Source organism: Heterocephalus glaber, unplaced genomic scaffold, assembly GCF_053883595.1.
Source record: "Heterocephalus glaber isolate CG9 unplaced genomic scaffold, H.glaber_assembly_v1.0 deba00001572, whole genome shotgun sequence".
Taxonomy (NCBI): Eukaryota; Metazoa; Chordata; class Mammalia; order Rodentia; family Bathyergidae; genus Heterocephalus; species Heterocephalus glaber.
In genome coordinates this window covers 2,436,420-2,462,026 of record NW_028258357.1, presented here as the reverse complement: position 1 = coordinate 2,462,026, position 25,607 = coordinate 2,436,420, and the positions used below count along the sequence as shown (strand labels likewise).

At 35.4% G+C, this 25,607-nt stretch overlaps 1 protein-coding gene across 8 annotated transcripts in view; it reads right to left on the bottom strand.

Annotated features, from left to right (window-relative positions):
* The window catches only part of Tmtc2 (transmembrane O-mannosyltransferase targeting cadherins 2), a 531,775-nt gene that overhangs the window by 180,983 nt on the left and 325,185 nt on the right, over positions 1-25,607 (bottom strand). For all 8 annotated transcript variants that reach the window (XM_087192795.1, XM_087192793.1, XM_021246525.2 and 5 more), the window contains one exon: positions 12,315-13,143. In XM_087192795.1, coding sequence (XP_087048921.1) covers positions 12,315-13,143 — 829 coding nt within the window. The remainder of the gene's footprint in view (positions 1-12,314; positions 13,144-25,607) is intronic.

Here is a 25,607-nt window from a genome sequence, read left to right as displayed (position 1 = left end):
CCAGTGAGATATGTACTTCTGTCATGTACCTCCTATATCACCATGCTACTGAGAATTTCACTGTCAAATAAATCTAGGTCAATGAAATTTAATCCAAAGTGGTATTAAAAAATCTAGAACCCAATTTTAAGACTAGGAGAAAAAACTCCTAAAGACTACATTTCATCTTGTTTTTAAAAATCTGCATCTAAGATGTGAATATAATATATTTTAAATATAGTGCATCAGGACATTATGTCCTATGTTAATTTCTATATACTAATTTGTGGCAGTAACTTTCATCAATTTAACAGCTAGGGTTAAATAGGAAAAAAGTTTATTGTGGAATAAAGGGAATTTTTAAAAAGAAATAACCAATAAAAATGTAAATTTCAAAAATTAAATATTTTGTAATCAAAAAGTACATGTGCAAATGAAAAGAACAATTATTTATGAATAACTGTTCTATGAGATTTCTAAAAATAAATATTAATGACCTTTCTATAAGCACAAATCTTGGGCAACGATCATTTTAAAAGTTTTTTCTTCTATATTTTCAGTTATTTACAATTTAAACGAGGGAGATTAACTTTCTTTGCTTTCTTTGCTAGAACACGATAAGCAGACAAGGGATCTTGAAAGACAGCAGCAAACACTTCAGTATGAGGCAATTCTGCATGAATTTTAAAAATGTGCTGGTGCAACAAAGAATGATTTAACTCATTTAGCATTCTTTTTTTTTTTAGTTCTTTTATTGCTACATTTTAGGTATAAAATTCGTTTACATTTATCATTGGGTGTTTGTACCTGTAGATGATTTATCTTGGTTCTTATTTTTTTTTCCCCATTACCTGTGCACCCTTCACCCCCTCCGCCCTTCCCTGTTTACATAGATTTCATTTCCATTTTTTTTCTTTTCTCATAGTTTTTCCTTTCCCTCTTTTCCTTTCCCCTTCCCCTCCCTTCATTCCTTCATCTTTGGACCTTTTTTCCTATTTCAAATTATCAATTATTCACTTTAATCATTTTAACCCTTGTTTACACTATCAGTTTCTCACACTAGTGAAACTATTCGGTACTTACACATGTGTGTCCTATTTATTTCACTTAAGAGTATGGCCTCGATATGCATCCATTTACCTATAAATGACTCTAGTTTTTCATTCTTTATGGCTGAGTAGTACAACATTTTATAAAAAAACCACATTTTCTTTATCCAGTTTCCGGTTGATGGGCACTTGGGCTGCCTCCAAGCTTTAGCTATTACAAACTGTGCCGCTATGAACATGGGTGCACATATATCACTGTGGTATGATTCTTTTAATTCTTTTGGGAAGATACCTAGCAGGGGAACAGCTGGGTCAAACGGGACCTCTAGTCCTAGTTCTTTGAGGTATCTCCATACTGACTTCCACAGTGGTTGCACCAGTCTGCACTCCCACTAGCAATGGAGAAGGGTTCCTTTCTCCCCACAACCCCACCAGCATTTGTTATTGGTTGATTTCTTGATAGCAGCCATTCTTTCTGGGGTGAGGAGGAATCTCAGTGTTGTTTTCATCTGCATCTCTCGAATGACGAGTGATATTGAACACTTTTTCATATATTTGTTTGCTGCTTTTACTTCCTTGTCTGAGAAATGTCTGTTCATTTCAGATGCCCATTTTTGGAATGGGTCTTTGAATTTGGGGGGTCTGACTTTTTTCAATTCTTTATATATTCTAGATAGTAGTTCTTTGTCTGAGGTACAGCTGCTAAAATTTTTTTCCCATATTGTGGGTTGTCTGTTAGCTCTGTTGGTGGTTTCTTTTGCAGTGCAGAAGCTTTTGAATAAGATGAGATCCCAGTTGTTGATTCTTTCTGCTAGTTCCCGTGCTGCTGAGGTTTTGTTCATGAAGTCTTTTCCTATGCCAATGTCTTCAAGAGTTCCACCTAACTTATCTTCCAGCAAGTTTAGTGTTTCTGCCTTAATATTTAGATCTTTAATCCACTTCGATCTTAGTTTAGTGTCATTTAGCATTCTTAACTATACAACTCAGAAAGTTCTGCTTTCAAGCAATAAAAAAAAGAGCTAGTACAAAAAGGGATCACTAAGATAAACAGGAAAATATATTTAAAGTTCAGGGCTCACTCTGCTACAGCTTCAGTGTCAGCCAGATTGGATTCCAAGAGTTTTCATGGATGCCATTAAAGGATCTTTTTGTGCCAGACACATACATTGAACACATATTTCTATTAAGTGATCAATGAATATCACCAATTAGAAATTATAACTGGAATGTGAACTTAGAAGTATTAGTTTATATATTCCATCCACTGAGTCCTAAAATACTGTTGTTATTCAGAATATTTACATCTCAGGAAGATTAAAATCCACAGAGAAAACACATTTCCCTATTAAATAATCAGAACTGGGGCTAGATACATTTCTTTAAGCCTAAATTTTTAACTTTAAACCTCAAAATTAAATATCTATTCCAGAATCAACTTGAAAATGATCTAGGAATCAGCAACAATAAGCAAAGTGTGATCGTCCTCTGACCAAAGCACCACGTAGCCTCCTGCTTCTATAACTGCACCAGAGAGCCAACGTATGGCACTCATGAACTTCAGTGGCTGCAATGAAGACCCTCAGAATATCTGAAAATCATTGTCCCAAAGGGTACAGCAAGAGACTTCAGAGTCTCTTGCATAAATTTGTACTAGAACAATAATTAACACACCAAGCTTTTCATTATACAAGCCCAGGAACTCAGTTCTACTTGAAATTTATTTTTAATGCTTACCCGAGTATGGACAATACCATTCGATCTTCAGCCACTAGAGTGAACATTGCTTGAAGCCATCCTTAGAAAATATTGACTGTTTCAAAACAATGGAAGGATTTGCCATGTTGCAAACTACTGAAGCTTATTTGGTTTTTTTGGTTTTTTTTTTTACTAAAGCTTACTTGTAAAGGTCAAGGAGATTAAGTAATAAAGTAAAATAGAAAATATCTCAAAATGTTTTAGACCTTGTCTTTGCTGTCAGTCTCATGATACACATATCTGAGAAACTTTCCTCTCTCATCACAAGGAAGAAGGAAAGAATAGAAAAAGTCTTATCAGCTTTCTTTATTATATATACCCCAAGTTCGAATACACAGAACCCCAAACATTAATAAGACTATCATTAGTTTCTTCTGTCATTCCACTCAATGTCAGAAAACCTTTTGCATTGACACCTCAGTAATATGTTCCTGTCAAAATCTCTTAGCTAATGTACTGCATATCTCACTCAGTTCTTTCTTTCTACACTTAAAACTTCTAAAGAGAAATTTTAGATAATTAAAATGTATTCCTGTAATGTTTCCAAAGAAGATACATTGCTATTTTAATAAAGCATACAATGTTGCTTGGCACAAAGCACTAAATGACACCGTTTAAAATGACTGAATGAGGGCCGGGGATTTAGCTCAGTGGTTTCGCTGCCAGCTGCCAAGCGCAAGGACCCCGAGTTCAATCCCTGGTACCAAAAATAAATAAATAAATAAATAAATAAATAAATAAATAAATAAATAAAATGACTGAATGAATGTTCAGAGCTGCAGCTAGTATTACTGGGAACTAGAATCCTTAAATAGAAGACAAAACAAAGCCTCTAATAATATAGTTCTGCTCTGAAGAAGGCATACATGTTTGCATGCAGATAGGCAAGGATGTGTGTGTATGTATGTGTGTATTTCTACTAATGAATCAAATGTAAATATGCTTTCTTACATGGAATGTAATATTAGTCTTTAAAATAAAAACCTTTAACATGTTTTATTATTTCATTTTTAGTAAGCACATAACATGTATGTGTCCCTGCTAGGTCTTCTTGGATGGTACTGTTCATATTTTTTAAACTATAAGTAAAATTAGCGCTGATACACAAAGCTCTAAAGACGAGATTTCTATTTTAACACTCATATTCACAATCATAAAAGCAGGGCTCTTTTGTTTCAGCCATTGTTTTATAGAGCTATACATAAACATTCCTCCACATCCAATCCTTTTTCAATAACTGCATGATTTGAACATCTCAGTTTTTCCATAGTCCCTTGAGACTTACCTGGAATTTTCTTTTAGATACATGATCGCAATAGATGCATGTGTATAACAGTACTAAAACTAAAAACATGAAATCTGGTCTGCAACACCATCTGTAACTTTATATTACAGCAAGAAATGAACATATTTTACCCTTTTGTGCTTTCTAAGGGTTACAGACTTTTGGTTTGATTTTGCACACAATAGTACCATTACACACTTCTTAGCATACTCTCACAGCTTGTTTCTCTTTTACTGAAGGAGAAATAAAAACTTCAAAATAGTTTCTATGCTCCAAAACAAGTTTATGCTCGAATATAACTCCTAACATAGCTATTCTTGCCTTCATAGATACCAGATTTGATGTCCAGAGTACCTTCCTCGTACAGAACTCATAAAAATGCTGGATAGAAAATAAAAGGCCTTTTTGAATCAACTATTAATTGCTACAAAGGAAATCACAATCCCTGAAGTCTTTAAGCTCCACAGAAATAGGAAACCAACCTCTGAAGATGGTGTTCATTTACACATATCTGTCCAATTATGATGAGCTAGGGCTTCAGCTCCAAGTGGGAGGTGAAATGGCAGAAGCCACACAAACTATGGCCTCCTGTAAGGAAATAGCCCGAGTGGCTGAATTAGAAATAAACAAACAAGAAAATAAGAAGGTGGAGGCATTTTCTGTCCGATACATTTAGCCCAACACAAAAAAAGAAAACAGTTTCCTTGAAGTTCCTGTATGTGCATCCACCTTCAAAATTTGGGTGCAATATTACATCTGTTGGCTACAGAGTCAAAAAAAGTTTTAAATTACAGTTACAAAACAGATTTTAAAAAATATATTATGCATAGCTTTATATAAATAAATCTGAAATATTGATTAAATTAAAGAAACACACTGTGCTACAACCCCAATTCTTTTTTATTTTGAGAAAGGGTCTTGCTAAATTGCTAAATTGCCCATGTGGGGTGGAGTCTTCAGTCTCCTATCTTAGCTTGCCAGAGTGCTAGGATAACAGACATGCTCTACCATGCGCACCTATGTTACAGCATTTTCATGGAAAAAAAATAGTATGGAAACCATAATAATTTATCTTTATACTTCTTTTAATCATATGCTAATCCCCATTTCTTTTGAGTATATACTTCCATAAATATAACTGAAAGCATTGCTGGCCTGGGGATTTAGCTCAGTTGTTCCACCACCTGCTTCGCAAGCGCAAGGTCCTGAGTTCGATTGCCGGTACCAAAAAATAAAAAAGGATTGCTAATATTAGGACTGAGGGTTTTCAAAAGCACGTAAAGATCATAAAAGTTTTGTTATGGGTAATCTCAAACACAGAGTCATCAGCATATCAATCACTTCATTTATAAAACACCATAGGACCATTTGCATCAAATTGGTTGTAGACTGATAATTTTTTGTCTGCCCAAAACTGTAGCCATAGTCATTAGAGGAGGACAATGCAAGAAGTGTTATGTACTAGTTCATTCTTAGACAAAGAAACCACATGCATGCGAACTTCTATGAATACTCTATACCAACTGAAAAATGACTACACTTAATTTCTTCAAAAATCAGATACTTTTAAAAGAGCACTAATTTAATGGTTTGACAAATCTGCTATTTAAAATATTTTAGTCTAGTTTTGCCAACTAGACATTTTCACTATATTCATGTCAGGCTCATTATTTTATTTCTTTTTTCAATTCAATAGAGTGAGAAAATGAAACACACAATTCCTTTACTCTATGGAAACCTGGGTTAACGTTCTACTAATCATTTTCTCAAATGGCCTTTTCTGGTTCTTTTAGAACTAGCTATCTTCTACCACATCTCTGTTAAAAATTAAAATCTGTGTTTCTATAGCTTTGTAATTTGGTCCAGTCTTAACAAAGTGCTATAGTGGTTTCCCTTCCTAACTTAATTAGGAAATTTTATGTTTTATAAAAATCTGTGCCTCTTTTGAAAAATTCACATCTCCCTTTAGAAGCACCATGACAAATTATTGGTGAGATATAATAATGTTTATTATACAATTACAAAGCTAGCTGGTTAATTACAATTCACCATAGTAAGAAGGATGCTCAATTAGAGCTTAGACCATAAAATCCACAATTAATTTGTCAATTTTAATATGACTTAGAGGTTTAGGTTTCAGTTCAATTTTCAGTTCTTTCCTAAATAAAATAATATTCCTTCAACATACTTATTTCTTGAAACTTGAAACCATAGGAAACTGAAATAGAACTATCAGTTTTACAGTAATCCAGGAAAGAAGAAAAACTGTCAAACACTGCAGAGCTGAAAGAACTATTTTGTGTCTGTTTTTCTATATCTAAAAGGATAATGTTAGAATGATATCATTTGCACTGGGGAAGGTGAATGCACCAGGCCTGATTAATCACCCTGATCTTTTCAAAAACATGTGCCATTCCATATGCATTTCTTATATACCTGGATTTCACATATCTACATTAGAAATAAGTATTAGGAACCAACTTTAGCTTAGGAAATTTTCCTTGGATTAACCCTGTTTAATTGTTCCTGTTTTAAAAACTACTTTCAAGCCATTAAAAATCATATGTTCTCTAAAGCAAATGGAGAAAAAGCTGATTTAATGTTGAACCTTTAACTTAATTTTAAATGTCTTTTAGCATAGCAGCTACGCTGCAATATGTGTTATCTTCTTTTTATATTTATGTGCTCACTGTTGTATTTATCTATGACAGCTTTGTTGGCCTGTGATTGTGACCGTAATTAATAAGGAAGTTTGTACGCAGGTGGTTTTAGAGAAAAGAAGTGAAGAAGTGATGGAGTCAAGAGGCTGCCAGGTAACTCAGACAGAAAAGCTCCCCACAGAAGCTGGGTTACAAGGAATGTAACTTACAGAGTCAAAGACACATTCATTGATACCACCTCCATCCCACCCAAGGTATGCCAGACACGCTCTAGATGCCGTGGAGAAGGGAAAGTAAAGGCAGGCTCTGGACAGAACCCAACGAATGCGTCAATTTAGGAGAGGGGCAAAAAATATAGATGAGAGACCTGTGGAAAATGAGAGTCAAAACTGATTAATGCCTGGAGAGCCATAGTAACAGAAGTTAATGGTGTCAAATTCCACGCAGAGGTAAGGACGCAAGGGAATTGAGAGGAAGTCAGATACTGAGCAAGAATACTGGTCAGACACTTAACTGCTTTTGGATGAATTAAGAAGTGCTCATGGCTGGGGATTTCGCTGTGGTTTCGCCACCTGCTGCGCAAGCGCAAGGACCCAAGTTCGATCCCTGGTACCAGAAAATAAAAGAAATGCTCTTATCCAGCAAATACTAATGAATAAGGCTTATAAGCCAGGTGTGGTGGCACATGCCTGTCATCCTAGCACTCAGGAGGCTGAGGCAGGTGGATCTCCAGGAGTCCAAGGCCACCCTGGGTGTCACAGTGAGTTCAAGGCCAGTCTGGACTACACAGTGAGACCTGTCTCAAAATTTTAAAAAAAGAATATGGCTTATAAAATGTGTTACTTTAAGGAGACAAAAATTTCAAAGACAATGTGCCTTGCTCATTAAGACAATCACCATAGAAAAATTCCTGTTTGCTAAGCACAAAAATGCAAAGAATCATTGTGAAATCAGCAAACTGCAGTAATCAACTGTGAGTATTTCCTTGACATTATCAACTACATAATGAGACAGGACTTGTGGTTTACATAGTCTAAATTAGCTATCATTTCTCCACCACCCTGATTTAAAGCATAAATTAACAGAATAGTCACTGTGACAGGGCTTACCCATCATCATTTGCATCTAATCAGTTAATGACTGGCAGCTGTCTAAGGACCCATTACTGGAGGCAGTGGTTTTAATGTATAATGCTTCATGAGGCTTAAAACCATATCTGTCACAGCACATGCTAGACTGAAATACTCCAAAATTTGCAAAGGCTTTGAAAGGGAGAAAAACTTAAAAACTAACTAAATCTGTAATCTCAAAAAGCCTTCTAAAAAGCTCACATTAACGGGTTTCTAATCTTTTGCTAGGCTCAAATAACATAATAAACCAAGAAAAATCTGCCTTAAGGAAAACAGTGGCCAGTCTTGTGTAGCCAGAATAATTATTAGCATGTTATAAACAGAAAAAATAAGGAACTTAGATCGAAAGTGTTTCCCTGCATCAAAATGGAAGTACTCCTGGAATCCTCAAGTAACTCTACTTCCAACTTAATCATTCTTACTATGAAACATCTCTCAGTACCAAGTACAGAAATAGCGTACTATTTCACACCTTTGCCTTATTTTTCATCCATGTACACTCTTTTTCTAACCAAACTTTAATCTCCTTTAGGAGGACAAAAACTAACATTCATTATTCAACGTATCCTTCCCTGAATGCCTTTGATCTATCAAGCACTGTCATTTCTGCATATATGGCATCATTTTAAAAATGCCTGCCTTCTTCCATTCTATGTTTTAGTCTATAGTGACAAAGCATTCAAGAAACACAGAAACACAGAAACAACAGCATGTCAAATAGTGCTTGGAGAAACATGAATAATGGAAAGAGGGTAGAGAATGTTGGATAAGGAAGAGGCTGTAGCAGGGTAGACAATTTTATAAAGCATCTCACAGATCATGCAAACCAAAGAGCTGAGAAGACCACAGTGAGACTTTCTGAGGAAACACATTCCAACAAGAAGCAACAAGGACAAAAGATCACCTGGCACATAGAGGGCACGTAAAGGGACAAGCAGGGCTGGAGTGGAGGACAGGAAGGAAAGGCTAGTAGTTGGACAAGGTCTTGCTTTACTTTGAAAGAAATGAGAAGGCAGTAGCATCCTGGGGGCAGTGGAATCCTACACATATTGTCATGTTTCAAAGGGGTCACAGAGCTGCTGAATAAGTGATATAACAATGGAAGCAGTGGTTCCGGTCATACAGTAAGTAGGCTGGGCATCTCATCACTCCTACCCTTACAAAAACAAAAGCTAAAAATCAATGACGTGTTGGAGTCATCAGTGAGCTGCAGTCACAGGGCCAACCACCACTCTGAAATTTGGAAAAATAGACAAATCTAGAGTCACAGCAGAGGTGAGGTTGACAGAAGCTGTTAAGAACAATTAAATGCTAATTTTCACTAGCTGCTTTAGCTCTCAACATTAAGAGCCAAGAAGATACTGTAGGACTCAGGCAAGGTGAGGGGAAGAATAAATCTTACGGAATCCGTCCAGAGCATCCTCCACCCAAAGACCTACTCTCTAGGAAAGACCTTACCAAAGCCTTGTCCTAAGGCTGAGAGGGAAGAGTATCCTCACATTCCAGCTGCTTTTAGCTTTCCTGTCTCAATATGAAAGGCAACAGAGGAAAAGCAAGAAGCACTTGTGGTCATCTCAGAGAAGCTGAGATTTGCCTGTGAGACACTAGAACACCTCCACCACACTTTACTGCCACACTCACATGGCATCAGGAAAATAATAGCAGATCACTGCTGAAAGACATGCAAACAAAAACTCACAGTCCTCACAGAAGATCCAAGTCAACAAAAGACACAAAGACAAAAACAAACAACAGCAAAAACCAATCAAGGATATCTGATTCCTAGGACTATAGCAAACATTAAATGCTGTCCAACTGCTAATCTGGTTAACATAAAACCTCACATTAAATCCTCAGTTTGTATACAAAACTCATCATGCCTGACTTGAAATAAAAAATTTACAAAGCATGTGAAAAGGCAAGAAAATAGAAGCTGAGAGATCAGCTAAGAGAAAAATAACACACAATCCATATCAAAGATGACAGTGGCTTGGGTAATGGTGGTAGTAGTAGAGCCGGTAAAAAGTGGTCAAGCTCTGGAGGTATTTTTGAAGACAGAGCAGATAATTACTGATGGAATGGTACTGGGGTTGGGAAAGGAGGGAGGCGGCATGGATGACGCCCAGGGCTGCTGGGAAAAAGGAGTTGCTGTCAACTGAGATGGTAAAGGATATAAGTAAAGCGGCTGGGTGTGACACAGGCTAGGAGCTGGTTTCAGAAATTCAATTTTTCGTGTCTCGAAGGAGCTACCATAACACTGGTCAGTTATGCACTCATCTACCTAATAATATTTTTGGAGTGCCTAAAAGCTATAGCACTTCTCAAGCATTAGGAAGGAGACATGAAAACACATTGGAAACCAAGGAAATTCTTAGTAACTGTTTGAGTACACAGATGAAGAAATGACAGAACACATTTAACCATGTCACTGAGATATTGTACCCAGAATTTTAATTGAGAGCAGCAATAACACCAAGGCTAAGGAAGACTTAGGAGTTTACAAAATGCTTGTCACCTACTCCAGGAGACATCTACTTACACCCTGGGATCTGAGTAGCAACCATTCTCTTCCTTCAGAGTAATACAATTTGGCTGGGTACTTGATTTCCCAAAACAAAGATAACAATTCCCAGCCCTCCTTGCAGTTAGGTGTGGCTAACAATCTGGAAGCAAACATGTTGTGTGTGGTTTCCTTGATACCTCTTAGAATGGGCACACCCACAGCTTGTTCTTTCCCTCGCTCTTCCTGTCAGCTGAAGTGCTGAAGTGATAATGAGCCATCTTGGACTACATGCACAGGGTAACACCACTGAGATGGCAGGGGAACAAACAAGAAGGAGCAGGGACCCTGAAAACCCAGGGCGCCATCTTATCTGTGCTCCACATGCTTAGACTGTCACATCAAAGCATATAGCTTCTATCTTATTTAAGCCCCTTTTATCTTAGTCCTCTGTAATAGAGGCTGAGCCTAAAATTAACTAAATAATTTAATAAATCCTCAGAACAACACTGTGATACAAATAAAATGCTGGGGCAGGGAGCTGTTTTAATTCCTTACCACTTTATTTTTTTAAACGACAGAACTTAATTTGGCAACATAAACTTCTTCGGTATACTTGCATCTATTAGTGGAGAAAAACTAGAAGAAAAGCATTCTGCAAAAGCCAACTGCAACAATTTTTAACTACAGCAAGACTTGGGTTCAGACATTCAATAAACTGCAGTATTCACTGCCTAGAAAAGCCACATGGCAATGATTTCTCCAACTTAAGGAATTACATGCTATTGTACTAGCTCAATTAATGCTCTACTTTCCATTAAAAGCCTTTCAATCTATTACACATTATAACTACAAACAATCAGTTCCTTTGCTTAAAAAAATGTGTAGTTGCCCACTGAACTCTTGACTTAATTTGTGCTCAGCAGACAAGGATGCCAAAGTTACTTCTGGGTATCTAGATCTTTGGATGTATATTCTGATGGAAATCAGCAGGTCATTTCCATATTTTTAGAACAGTTTCCCACTTTCAGTATTTGGATACTAACACAGAATTGTGTTGCAAAAACTAGGAAAATCCCAGTTCAACTGCTAAATAAGCAGCCATAATTTAAAAAACAAATTAAAAAAAAGTGCTTATGAAGAATAAGACTATCTGGTACTTTTACTGTGATATTTCTTCACTAAAAATGTAGTTGTATTCATTCAATCATTCTCTAGTTTCCATCATCATTTTAAATTCCCTAAACCAGAGTAACACACTGTAACAACTTTTGCCTATTCACTTTTGTTTCAAAGGAAACTAATTTCTATTCTGGCTATCAATTCTGATATTTGCTAACATAATTTTGTAAGCCAAAAACAATCAAGAAAGACATAATCAATCTTCTCATTCTATAGTAAAAAGTTTATTCTCCTAAGTGACTTAGGAGCTCTTAAGTAAAAGGGTACTAACTGGTTGGAAATACCCAGATTTAACCACTGCAAAGCTAACAGTGACTCATCCCACAAGTGTACCCTCTGACATCTGGAGACACAATACCAAGATTCAGAAGTAGCCTTACCTGCAACTGGAATGATATTTCCTCAAGGTACACTTAGAAAACAGAAAAGCTACAGCATACTTCAGTGTGATAATCCTGAATTTCACTACATTATGTCCATTACCAATATTTTTAAATGGGAACCAATCATTTTTCTAAATTCTTAATGACAGTTAATATTTTTAAACAATACTAGTTCTCATTCTTCTGGACACATAAACAAGAAAATATTTCCCTATTACAAGTACATAATGCTAGATATGACTCTAAATTGGGTTGTACATCTCTTAAAATATAATGAATGAAAGATATAGATATTGCATAAAGGATTTCTTCTGCAACACTGTGATTTAAGGCAAGAAGCAAAAAGGGTGAAAGCATAAACTCTCCAGTCAAAAACATGAAGTAATATTACCTTTAGCTGGGTTTACTTTTATCCCAGACCTATACAGCATTTCCTCATTCTGCCAGTCTCCATTCCTGATGACAGTCTTGAGTCCATAGAAAACAATTAATGTAGCTGTAGCATAAAAAATCAAGCTCTTGAGAAACCGCTTTTGGACTTTGACATAAAGGGCTCTGGCACCCACTGTAATCAGCAGGCAAAAGCCCATACTAGGAATATATAATACTCGCTCTGCAATTACAAAGCCAACATAGAAAAACAAGTTCGTAGCAGGAAGAAAGGGTATTACCAACAAAGATAAAGACAGAACAACAATGTTCTCTGTAGAAGGGAGCTGTGTTGTCTGTGATACATTATTTTTAATGCAATTTTCTGCTTTGGAGGCAAAGCTGGGCTTAATCTCTGAGTTCCGGTACTCCACATCTGAATGGCAGCTATGTCCATTAGCATTCTGCTTGCCATTTGTGACAGCTTTCCCATTGTATTCTCTTTCTAAGCTTGGGCTCTTCAAACCATAGTAGGCAAGGAGGAGGAGTCCAGTATAGAAGGCCACAGTGTGTAGGTTTCTCCAATCACAAATTGTTTTCAGCAGAGGCACGGCATCCATGGACCAATCAAAACTGAGGGTATCTGGACAGAGCAACAACCAGAGGTTCTTGGTTGGCAAATAGAAGAAGGTAAGCGCACGAGCCAGGAGGCTATCTGAATCTGCGGCTGGGTTGTCTGAGTTGGAAAAGCTTGGTGGTTTGTTTCCCATCCAGTATAACCGGGCTCCCAAAAGGGAGGTCCCCCAGAAAGTTAACAAACTAACGCTGAGAAAAAGAGACAAATTCTTCCTCTGAAACCAAAAGAGAGAAAAAAATAAAAATTATCATTAGTACAGCAATGGGAACATTTCACTTAGTATTAAGAGATGAAATGTATCTTTAATGAACAGTTAAAATATATCATTATGTTTCAAACACATGACTTCATTTCCATTTTAAGTATGCTTTACCCTCAAAAGAACTGTGGAATCCTAGTCTGTATATGATTTTTCATGAGTATCTTTGCTTTCCTCTTTTTTCTAAAATACCAATAACCAAAACTTTAGTATCTTTACCTCTACAAAACGGGTTCAGTGTATTTTCTGCCAGACTTGTGTCAGGGCAAAATGATACCACAATGGTACAGAACTTAGCACTGTGTGAGATGCAGTAGAGACCTAGTAACTGCCCTCTTTTCACTTTACAGATTAGATTGAGGGGCAAAGAATAGCCATGTAAAAAAATACAGGGTATGGCAGGATTTTGCTCAGATTCAAGGTGGTAAGAGAATTTAGCTAGTCTTCATTTTATTGTTTTGAGTCTCCTTGCAGAACTGATAAACCTGGCACCTGTGGGTCACCTCATGCTGTCACTGACCTCAGTGATACCCAAAATTTAGTAACACTCCTCATGAGAACCCCAAATTGTTCATGTGGATGACAACTTTTCAAAATAAAATGACTTTAATAATAGATTTATTTTAAGAGAAAGAACATCTTGAGGGGAAGGTCACAGGACACCTACGTTCATGAGAATGTTTTGGAAAACACCTCTAACCTGAGCAGACACGGAGTGACTTCTGAGGATTCATATCCTGAAGAGGCAGAGGGAGGAGAGGAAAGGATGGACACCATCAACCCAACTAGAATGACTCTCTGGCAATCATTCTAATATAGTATTGACCAGCTTACTTGATTCAGAACAGCAGTTGAAATTTTACCAAACATTCACTAAATATTGCATTTATTTTTGGTACCAGGGATCGAACTCAGGACCTTGCGCTTGCAAGCCAGGGGCCAGAACCACTGAGCTAAATCCCCGGCCCATTAAATATTGCATTTTTAAAAGCTCACAAAGCACAGTATCTCTTTAAGACATACAATTTCTATTAAAGCATTCTTGTGTGTTGCATACAATTGCTACACTGGAATCTTCACAAACTCCTTCTCATCTACCCTCATCTAACTGATGAAGGCCAAAGCACTCTCCTCTACCTCTGCCTGCTTCAATACTTATGAACTCTGCAACACTCATGACTTTCAACATTATTAATATATGCTAATGACTGACTCCTTTCACTGCCATAGCCAGTGAACTGCCTAGTAAGCATATTCTCTTGCGCACCTCAGACTCAAAAGCCACAAAACAGAGCTCTTGTCTCATCTTCCCCAAACTAATGAAAACAGTTTCTGTTCCAATTATCACTAGCCTCAGAAAATGGTAATGCTATGTAACCAATTTCTTCTTCAGAGTCTCTTCCTTCCTTCCATAATCCATTCATTAGCAAGTACTATATTCCAAATCTTTCTGTCTGTTCATCTCTTTTTGTCCTTGTTCTAATCCAAAATGCCAAAGTGGGAACACCACAATGTTCTTCTAACTGGGACTCTGACCTTTAAACACAAATTACATTATTTCTCAATTTTAAACTCATTAAAGGAATCTTACCTTAAGATCTTGGAAGTTTTTCTCTCCATCCTCACTCCCACAAAGTCTGTAACTCATTTAATTTTTTTTACATTTCTTCCCCTAGCCTCAATATTTTTAAAAACACTCACACCAGACTTTTGCTCAATTAATTCATTAAATACACTGTTGGATTCTTAATGGTAGGAAGAGTAATATCACATTCTGCTATCAGTAATCTTTAACTTCCTGGTCTGTAATGGCAAAATGAAATGTTGTAAAGCCTCACTATTATCTAAGAATAACCTTGCAAACCAATTAATTGCTCTTTTAAAATTCTATCCAGCAAGAGCCCTAAAATTTCTTGAATTCAGGAAAAAAATAAAATTACATAAAACCATACTTCAAAACTTATAATAACTTCGTAACTCACTAACTCAGTCATATAATTAACCACTCTTAAATTGCACAAGGGAGATATATATAAGAAAGATAGATAGATAGACTATATATATATATATATATATATTTGACAAAGATAATTGAAATAAGACATGATCGATAAAAAGCAAATTCTGAATTCTGTACCAACAAATCATTTTTAAAGCATGACTAAGACCATTCCATAACAACAGCTTGAGATAGGAGTGAGTAGGGAGATAAGGAGAAAGAGAAAATACATTATGATAAAAAGGTGTAATCAGGCAAGAGAAACAGAAAGGCAAGAGAGCCATAAGTGGGAGGGAAATGTGGTCATGCTTCTTTGCTAATCATGAAACTCCAGAGGAAGTTAGCCACAACAATTAAATAAACTGATTTTATTTCCACAGATAGAAATGTCCTATCAGGCAAAACTACCTTAGTCATTCATTAATTTTAAATAATAGCATCTTTACTAATTAATCCAAGTTTAATACTTATCAAAATAAAATACTGAGATTGAAGATATGATAAAAATTACTACAACATGTGTAATGCTGAAAGAATATTTAAATACAATGAACTATAAAATAGATATAAGGAATAAACCATTCAATAATAAATATCAGAAGTCTAAGTAATGAGAAAATGATATAAAATGACACACAATAAATAGGTAGTTAATTCATGTAGTACTATTCATTTTATAACATTTCAATAAACAGTTTCCCATTTAAATAACTGACATCATAACTCAGAGTAAAAGTTCTGATATAAGATGCTGTCATACACTCAGGATAACAATATCAAGGTCTAGAAGAGTTACATACATGCCACTATTAAAGAGAAACTGAAACAATAAATTGATGTAGAAATGTTTACAGTAGAAGAGATTCTAAGGCCTATGATCTACTACTACTTTTCAACAATCAGCCTGAATTTTACATTGTAACTTTCAAATTTCTTTAATGCCTTTCCATAGAATTTTGTAAAAACAAACAAAAAAATCATCTACAAACACTGGGATTTCAATTAAATCAAATCTCTCTTCTAATCCCATTTAGTGAACCTGAGAATCTTTTCTTTTTAATCCTGTTTGTAAACCCTAAAAAAAGGTTTCATTTCTAATTTAGTCCCTATACTCTAACCAACCTATGGGCAAAATCAAATTAGCTCATTTTTCTCAAGCTACAGCTAGGAGCCAAGTAATCATACAATTTGCCTTAGAGTTTCCTTGTGCTTGGCTCGGTGTATCAAACCAGTCCAACAGAGGAGTTTCTGAGATGTGCGTATAAATAAGGAAACACCATCCCAATGAACTGACACCAAAGACCTGAAGGTTAAAATTAGCAAAATCCACACAAAGAAGGTGAGACTTCAAAGTGTGACAAGCTTAAACATGACTTGAGTACAACCTGTAATAGGGAGCAGTGGACAAGAACTGCAATTCAGTAGTTTAAAGCTAAGGCATAATTATTTCACTCAACACACGGTTAAGGCTGGTGTATCAAACAGGTACTTCTCTACATACTGGATATGCACCTGCCAAAAGAAAGATAAGAGAACCCACTGTGTTCCTGGAGGTTCACAAAAAACACTTGCAGAGAGGAGTCACGGTGTCTCAAAAGACGGTTTTCAAACCTGAAAGTCTATTCTCAACAACTGTGAGCTTTTAAAAATATTACTGGCCTGTTTCAGTAAAATCTGTTGGTGAATGCAACGTGCCCTGAGCTGTGAATCATCCGTACCTGCTCAAGTCTAATTTTTTAGTACTGACACCGAAAATCCTGTTGGAGTCTGACTTTCATTTCAGAGTTTTAAGAGGTTTTCCTCATTTTATATAAATAAACCATAATGAAACCAAAATAATGCTTTCATTCAGGTTCTGAGACAAATTGAATTTGCACGAAGAGTAAATGACTGTTATGATGACCAAGCTACAGAACAGTTGAAACCATTATAAAAAGTAGAATTCAGGGGCCGGGGATTTAGCTCAGTGGTTCCATGGCCTGCCTCACAAGTACAAGGTCCGGAGTTCGATCCCTGGTACCAAAAAAAAGTAGAATTCAGTGTTGAAATAGTCAAGTCGTATTGCAACATACAGAAGATAGGATTTGCTTCCAGAATTTTGTGGAAAAAAAAAGTCTTGGGCTGGGGATTTAGCTCAGTGCTTCCGCCACCTGCCTCGCAAGCACAAGGACCCAAGTTCGATCCCTGGTACAAAAAAAAAAAAATTCCTAATCATAAATCATGAAAGACTGGACTCAAACCTGCAATACTTTTCCCTTAATCCTGAAAATGCTGGAATTATAAATGTGCGCAGAGTACGCCACTGCACTCATCTAATGAAATAACAGGGATTAAAAATACTGATAGGATACACACCTATAATTTGAGTACTTGGGAGGCAGAGGACTACATAGTTCAAAGCCAGCCTGAACTACATAGAGAGCCCACCTCAAAAGCAAAACAAGTAAAAGCAATAAAAAGGAGTAGGGCTGACGATGTAGCTTAGTGCTAAGAGTTGCCCTGGGCTCTATCCTCAGTACCACAAACAACAACAACAACAACAACAAAAACTTAGTAAGAAATTCAGAGAAAAGATAAATATCTAAAAATATGCTCAAGATTGGAAGCTAAATAAAATTGAAGAATACATTTCAAATAAATTGACATGAAAAATGATACAATTAAATATAAATAAATGTCTCTGAAATTGTGTAAAAACAGGAACAAGCACTAATTGTTGGGAAAATATAAATTGTACAGCTTTGGTGGGAAATTTAGAAGTATATAGTAAAATTAACAAATTATATTACCTATGATTTGACCATATGCATTTATTACATACATACTAGTAAAACTTCATAGGTCTAAGTAGAAGGACAACTAATGCAGTGGGTTGTTTGTTTTAGAGAGTTATTTTGGTTGTTTCATAGTACTGGAGAATGAACCCAGGGCTTTTGCCTGGAGCTACATCCCCAGCTCATCTGAGACAAGGTCTTGCTATGTTGCCTAGACTGAGCTCAAACCTGCAATCTTCCTGCCTTGCCTCCCATAATTCTGGGATTATGGGCATGTGCCACCAAACCCAGCTAATGCAGTGTTGTTTATAAAGGCAAAAACCAAACCAAACAACACAACAAAAAAGGATACTGCCAACAGAGCAATATAAAACTACAATATAGCAACTAAAACATATGAACCAAATCAATATGCAGCAGCAGGACTAGTAGAATGTCATGCTGCAAAATATGCAATACTATATAATCACAAAGACATTCAAAAAAAATCATGTTCTTATACTTGCACACTCATGTATGCAAAGCCTGTTGTCTTTTTTCCAAGTCTAGAAATATTTGTATGAGAAGATAAAACCTCTGGGGCAAGGAGGTGGATTGAGGGATCAGAGGCAAAAATATCTTCAAATTTTTGAGTGGCTCTGTCTATCCACATCCCCAAAAATTTTCCTCCAAAAAAAAAAAAAAATACCTAGAAGGTTTTGACAAACATATTCCTAAACTTATATTTATCAAAAATGTTTTGGAAAAATATTGAAATAATTTAACAAACTTGTAATTGATTATGGGCATATAACAATCTGATGTGTTAGATTCTATACTTTTCTATATTATTTATTATAGCTATTAAAACATTTATAATTTCTAATTGTTTCCCAACATTTAAAAATTATTTTCTCTGCCCAGATACTATCTACTATTTTTTAAATTAATTTTTGCTAGAAAATACCTTAAGTTGACAAGAAAATTAAGTAACAATACACAAAAGGTGCAATATAAAATTTCAGTGATATTGTCCAAAAGCTCTCTTTCAGATCTGAGCTATGAAAACTGACCTATTTCTGTATCCCCAGAAGGTAATACAGAGCCTGACATTTGTAGGCATTCAAATAAATTATTCTTGAACAACTTTTAAAAGTCATGTTCTGCCTATCTTTATCTCATACATTTTAAATCCTGTTATGCCAAATCCTCACTCAGTCTCCCCAGTGGAAGCACCTAAGGTAAATAATTTTTTACACAATTCTAAGGTAGGATTTCCAAAAACTTGACTGTAATAATACAGGAACTTGACCTTTCACCTGTACATTAGTTACCACATTTACTGTGTGTGTATGTGCCTGAGTCCCTCTCTCTCACTCCATGAGAAGTACTCACTGAAGTAATAGCATACTGCTTCAGGAACATTTTCTTGATAACTTCATTGCGAAGGCAGAATTAGATGGGGGAAAATGATTGCATGCTTACAAAAATATTTCATATCAGACATATTTCGAGTCAATGAGTGGACAACATCTTCATGTTTTATTTCACCTGTTCTCAAACTGACACAGATCCACTTTGTGCAAGTCTATTAATACTTTCAGAAGCTCAAATGTCTTGTTCATCTTTTTTGGGCCAGGGATTTAGCTCAGTGGTTTCAGCGCCTGCCTTGCAAGTGCAAGGTCCCAAGTTCGATCCCCGGTACCCAAAAAAAAAAAAAAAAAAAAAAAATCTGGCTTATTCATCTTTTCAAAAGTTCATTTTTAGGGTTAAATGAGAATTTTAGAATATTTCTAATAAAATTTTAGAGGGATTTTTCTGGAACTATCAGACATAGGAAATCACAGAATGCAAATCAGACAAGAATATAAGGTTCGTGGCTGACAAGTTTATTTCTACACTTTCGACATGTTCATGAAATAAAAGAACATGGCTATACCTTAATAAGCAAACAATCTGAAATTTGTCACAAAACATCAAAATCTTCCCTACACATCACCTGAAACATGAAAACGAAGCTAAAGAGAATCCCTTGCCATATTAATTAGTAGTGAATGATGCCTTCAGAGAACCCTGTGGTTAATTATTTTCTTCTATGGAAGTCTTTGATGAAAGAAAGAAAACGAGTGAAACAAAATACAACTAATTCCTCCATAACAGCCCTCTGCTCTATTTTTCAAGGAAAACTGCTACTGATATGGCATCTTCAATATTGGCTTCTGATTCTCCGATTTTCTGGGACATAAATGAAACTGAAAAGGAATATTTTAGTCTCAATGAAAGAAAAATGTAAACATTTTGCCTTGGAGTATTAAAACCATCATGAGACTCACTTTTTGGCAAACTAATGAGAATAGATTACTTAAGTATAAGGCTCATTTAATTCCAAATTAAGCCCTTGCCAATGATAGCAGTTGTAATAATAAAGTAGATAAAAATCAGTATCTGAAAATTTTAAGACTGAGAGAAAAGGCTATCCAGGCATAACAAAAATCTATTATCAATTATTTTGTATCCATCATTTATCACTGACCTTATAAGTTTTCCTCACATCATTAATATAGGATTTCTCTTAGGGGCCCCTCCTGCCCAAAATTGAATGCTCACTTCAAAACTTGAATACAAAGCCACAATTTTCTGAAAATGTGATAAGAAGAAATGCATGGCTAAATATATAATTAGGAATTACTTCTAGAATACATTCAAGTGATTAATCAAAATTTTTCCATAATCAAGTTGTCAGGGAAGTTCTGTTTTCCTTGAAAAGAAAAATGGACTTTCTTATTAGTAATTAGCCTTTATACAAGATTAGAAACTTCTTTTTGTACCAACTAACTGATAAAAGAATTTTAATATTTGGTATTTCAAAAGATATAAAGCAGGTTAATGAATGGGCATATCCTATCTTTGTGAGGAAAGAATTTAAAGATTAGGAGCATAAAAAGTTTGTTAGGATATTCCACATTTGGAGATTACAAAGTACTCTCATTTATATAAGTTGACTCTAATATTCAATAACATTTCCCACTGTGTTTGAATAATCAATAGAAACTGCGAAGGCATCTCCAGCTAAACATATAACTTAGCTTAATGTATTGATTATAGATTGAAATTTACTTCTGAAATTTATATAATTTCTTAGACTGCATTATTGTTTATTAAGCAAGGTTTTCATGAAAGGTAACAATAGTCATATAAAATCTCAGGATATCTAAGCTTATTAATGGCAGATGATATTTATGCCTGTACTCATAGTACTCAGGAGGCTGAGGTAGGAGGATCACTGTGAGTTTGAGGCCAATATGGGGTACACAGTGAGTGTAGTCAGCTTGAACTACATAGTGAGACTTTGTCTTAAATATAAAATAAAATAAAATGACACATGATATTTAAATGGAGTTTAAAAACCAAATATATTTGGGTTGATTTATAGTAAAAGGCATACATATGTATTTTTTAATTTCAATTACAATACTACTAGCCTATGTGAAAATCTTCAAAGCCTTATTCATATATAAAATTCCAGCTTGAAATAATGACTGTTACTTAGAGTAGTAAACTATGTAACATAAAAAGAATAAACCCAATGATCTATTTTTAATCACACATGAAAAATATTTTCATTAATTTTAATTAAAACTTAAAATTGTTTTATTTATTCTTTAAATAAATGTTACCTTGTATACACAGTTTTGTTTCTGATTATCACTTTGCAATAAAAGGAACCAGAGCTCCTTGGAGAAATGAAATGATTCTTGGACTGGGGCAGGAAATAGACAAGGTAAGGCTGGAACAACCTGTACTGTCAGGAAATGAGGCAGCGCTTGCCCTGTCAGGACAGTTACACTGATGGCAAAGGGCCCAAGGGTACCGGAACTAAGTCAAAGAGCTCCCGAAGGCCAAAGCTCAACAATTTGAGCAACAAAAGTAAGTAAAGTGGTACCAGATAATAATATAACCCAAAGTATAAAATAAATACTCAAGAATCTATAATGATGAATAAATAGTATAACAAATCCATAGAGACAAATATTCTTTCCAGAGGAATAAATTTATGTTATACATCACCTTCAAAGACAGGAAGTATAACTACCATTATGTGTGTGGTCTGAACAGAAGACTTTCTTCCAAAGAATGCAGCATGAAATGTGTTTGGAGGAGAAGGAAAGGACAGCTTCACAAAAGGAAATAATCTGTGTTCTTCCTCTCAAAACTCTTAACTACAATCTAACCATTTTTTAAAAATCAGGCAAATTCTAAATAAAGATTATTCTATAAAGTATCTATCTAGGAATCCTCAAAACTGTTTAAATCATCACAAACGAAGTTTAGGAAATATGAATGACGAAGAGCCTAAACAGGAGAAGAGAATGTCAGATAGTATTCTGCATTGCATCCTGGAGTGCAGAAAGGACTTTAGATAAAAACTAAGGAAATCTGAATAAACTATGTTCTCTAGTTACTCATGTATCAGCACTAGTTCAGTAATTGCAACAAATACACTAAGTAAGTTAATGCAAGATTTTAAAAATACAGGCAACTGGTTATGAAGTATATGAGAATACTCTGTCTTCAGTCAACCTAAAACTATGCTAAAAACAAAGTCTACCTAAAAAATGGCTGCTACCACTTAAAATAAAAGCTCTTAGAACCCAAATGAAATTAAATAGATGAGCTTTGTTAGAATCAATATCTGAAAGCTGCTGGCACAGAAAAATGAGCAATTAAAATTAACACTATTCAATATTAACATTTTAACTGCTTTCCAAATAGAATGAAGTAAAATTCAAACGGTGGCCAGTTGCTTATATGTATTGTATGATACAACATATTATGATTTCAAATCCTACTTGTCTGATACTTGACAGCATTTATAGTATATAATAAACCCCTACATGGGAAGCAAATATCTAGGAAAGATGCTTTAAAACCCATTGCTATGGTGTTGTCGTTGGCATGGTGATCCATTCTTCCTCATTAAACTAACATGGGGAAATCAAGCAGTTAGCAATTTCTCTCGTACCCATGGTAAGTCCCTTCTAGAGCAGACTATTTGAAACTCAAGTACCCAAAGAGTTCAATTAGTGCAACGGCAAGGGGTGTGCCACAGCCCCTAAGCCATTACACTGAAAGCAAGCCCCTGAATGCCAGCCTTCAGGGTAATCTTGTTTAGCTTAAAATAAGAGATTTAACACTTCCCACCAGGCAACGAGCTATGGTCAAATCAGGTTAGCCTCAAAACAATTCAGCCTTTATGAAAAGGATATGTGAAGAAAATATCTTTTGTGACCTAATAAACAATCACAAAAAATGTTTTAAACAAAAGTAAAGAAGACACTTCTCTCTAACTTATTGGTGAATCATTTTGGTTTGTATGAAAGTCCTTCCCTAGTATTTTAAGAATACACCTAATGGGGGGAGTGGAAAATTAGAAGAGCTCACAATTAATTGAATTTGGAAAAGGAACTTTTCCTCTTCAACTGGGCAACTGCATTGCAAATGCATTTCCTGCGCCAATGGATTAAACTGCAACATTCTTTTAACTCTGTGTGGCTTTGGTGGACAAACCAGCCATTATGAGATGCGTTCCAGTCTCATTAATGAGGTAAGCATGTGAGCCCAGCATTTCGGAAACATAAAGAGACAAATTATAATGAGACTGCACTCAGTGGGGAGGCTAAGATGCAGCCGTCTTCTCTCAAAAAGATGTCATAATAGACAGCTACTTAATGACTGTGGGAGTCTTCCTATGAAAATACAAAAGACACCAATATGAAAAAGAAGATTTTCTATCTACAAACATAACTCATTACGGTTATATAGCTTATTGATGCTCACTTTATAATAGCATAATTTCAGTGTTTAGTGGTTTTATATGGGAATATGCTCCAACTCTACACTGTACTTACATTTTTATCTTCTGCAAAATATATAATAAATTCAAATCTCACAGTTTCTCATAGATAAAAATGCAGCCCTTCATCTAGATATATCTTATGTAAAGTATCTTAATTTTCAAAGTGCCACACCAAGCTTTAAAATAGCACTTGAGAGGGCAATTGAGGCAAAATAGGGTTTTTAAAGAAAATGCCCAGATGGGAAAGCATCCATCAATTCTATCATCTTCTTTCAATATCCAGTGGTTTGAACTGTTCAGAATTCCCAGACAGCACTATGGCACTTACGGGGGCATCGCAATTATTATTCATTCAGAGTAGAATCAAACAGAATGGGACTCCTCACAAGGCCAGCTCAATAGGACATTACGGGTTTACTGAGCAAGCAGCGGGGTCATCACCTATTCCCTACCCCCGCGCTCGCCTGAACACAAACAGAGGAAATGGGTGGTCATGCCAGTTTTACAAGGACATCAGAATAGCTAAGGGAATTATGGTTACGAGAACCTATCACAGCGAAAACAGAGAGACAAATCTTTTGCAAATGGGAAGGTGACCAAGGGAGGGACTGGGGAGAGAAGAGGGAAAGGGAAGTAAAAGGAATTAATTTTATGTATGGTTAAGAACAAAATAAATTTTTCAAAAACCCACAAAAAAAGATGTGCTAATTCCCCATGATGAATGTAAACATTATGTATGCAAATATGTACTAATAAAACTGAAAATTTTAAAGAACAACTCTATTTCCAAATCTCTGTTGGTTTGTACGATTTGATTTGCTCCCTGCAATGCTGGAAAACATGTAAAAAGTAGCAAAGCAGTGATATTGAAGGGTACCTAAGGCTAGTTACTTGAAAACAACTTAAAAACTAAGTCTAAGAATGACTGATATGAAAAAAGACAAAAAGATAATTTGAGTTACCATGAAGAGTCATCTTTCAGGCTTATGCACCTTATTACCCTGAAGGTGAGTTTCTTTGTGAAGGGTGAAACAGTAAAACTGAACGGTATTTATTATAAATAAATGGGACTTTGTCAAAAGCACTAATATTTGCTTCATCAACTATGCATTTTTAAATATCTACATTTATTAGCCAGAATTAATCACCAAAAGTGTAGTCCTCAATTATGTTTACATATAATAAACTAGTTGCACATTTCATGTCATAACAAAAAGGAGTTATTAATGTAGTTGCCAAGTGGTCACAGGCTATATGTTTGGGAACAAACAGAACCACTAAAAGCTTCTTCACTCACACTCTATTTTGAGAACCTCTCCAAAAATGCATTCTCGCAACAAACAAGCCGGCAATATGCAACTTTTGGAGGCTAAACTGATGCAATCTTTGTGTAATTGTAATCTATCAAATTTTTTCCTTTCTCTCTTCTAATGTGAAGTTTCAACCAATTTTGATCATATACCAACTTTAAAAGCTGATATTGTATATGGAAACTGAAATCAGAAAGTTTACAACTACTTTTGAAAAAGACAAGCATTTGAAAACTGTGAAACTCATATAATCACTTCAGTTTTATCCTCCATTTGAATAGATTTCAATGCCATCCAAAAGTCTGATCTTAATTCAAATTAATTAAAAAAGAATTATGTATTTACTAAATACTTATTTTGAGGCCATTAAAACTCTTACAATGGTTTCTTCCTGTTTAAGCATGCCTAACCTTTGCAGCTATCATTAAAGTACTAGATTTCAAATTACTTTAGTTTCAGTTAAAACTTGGTGCTTTTTTATCAAAGATGTATATTTTTGA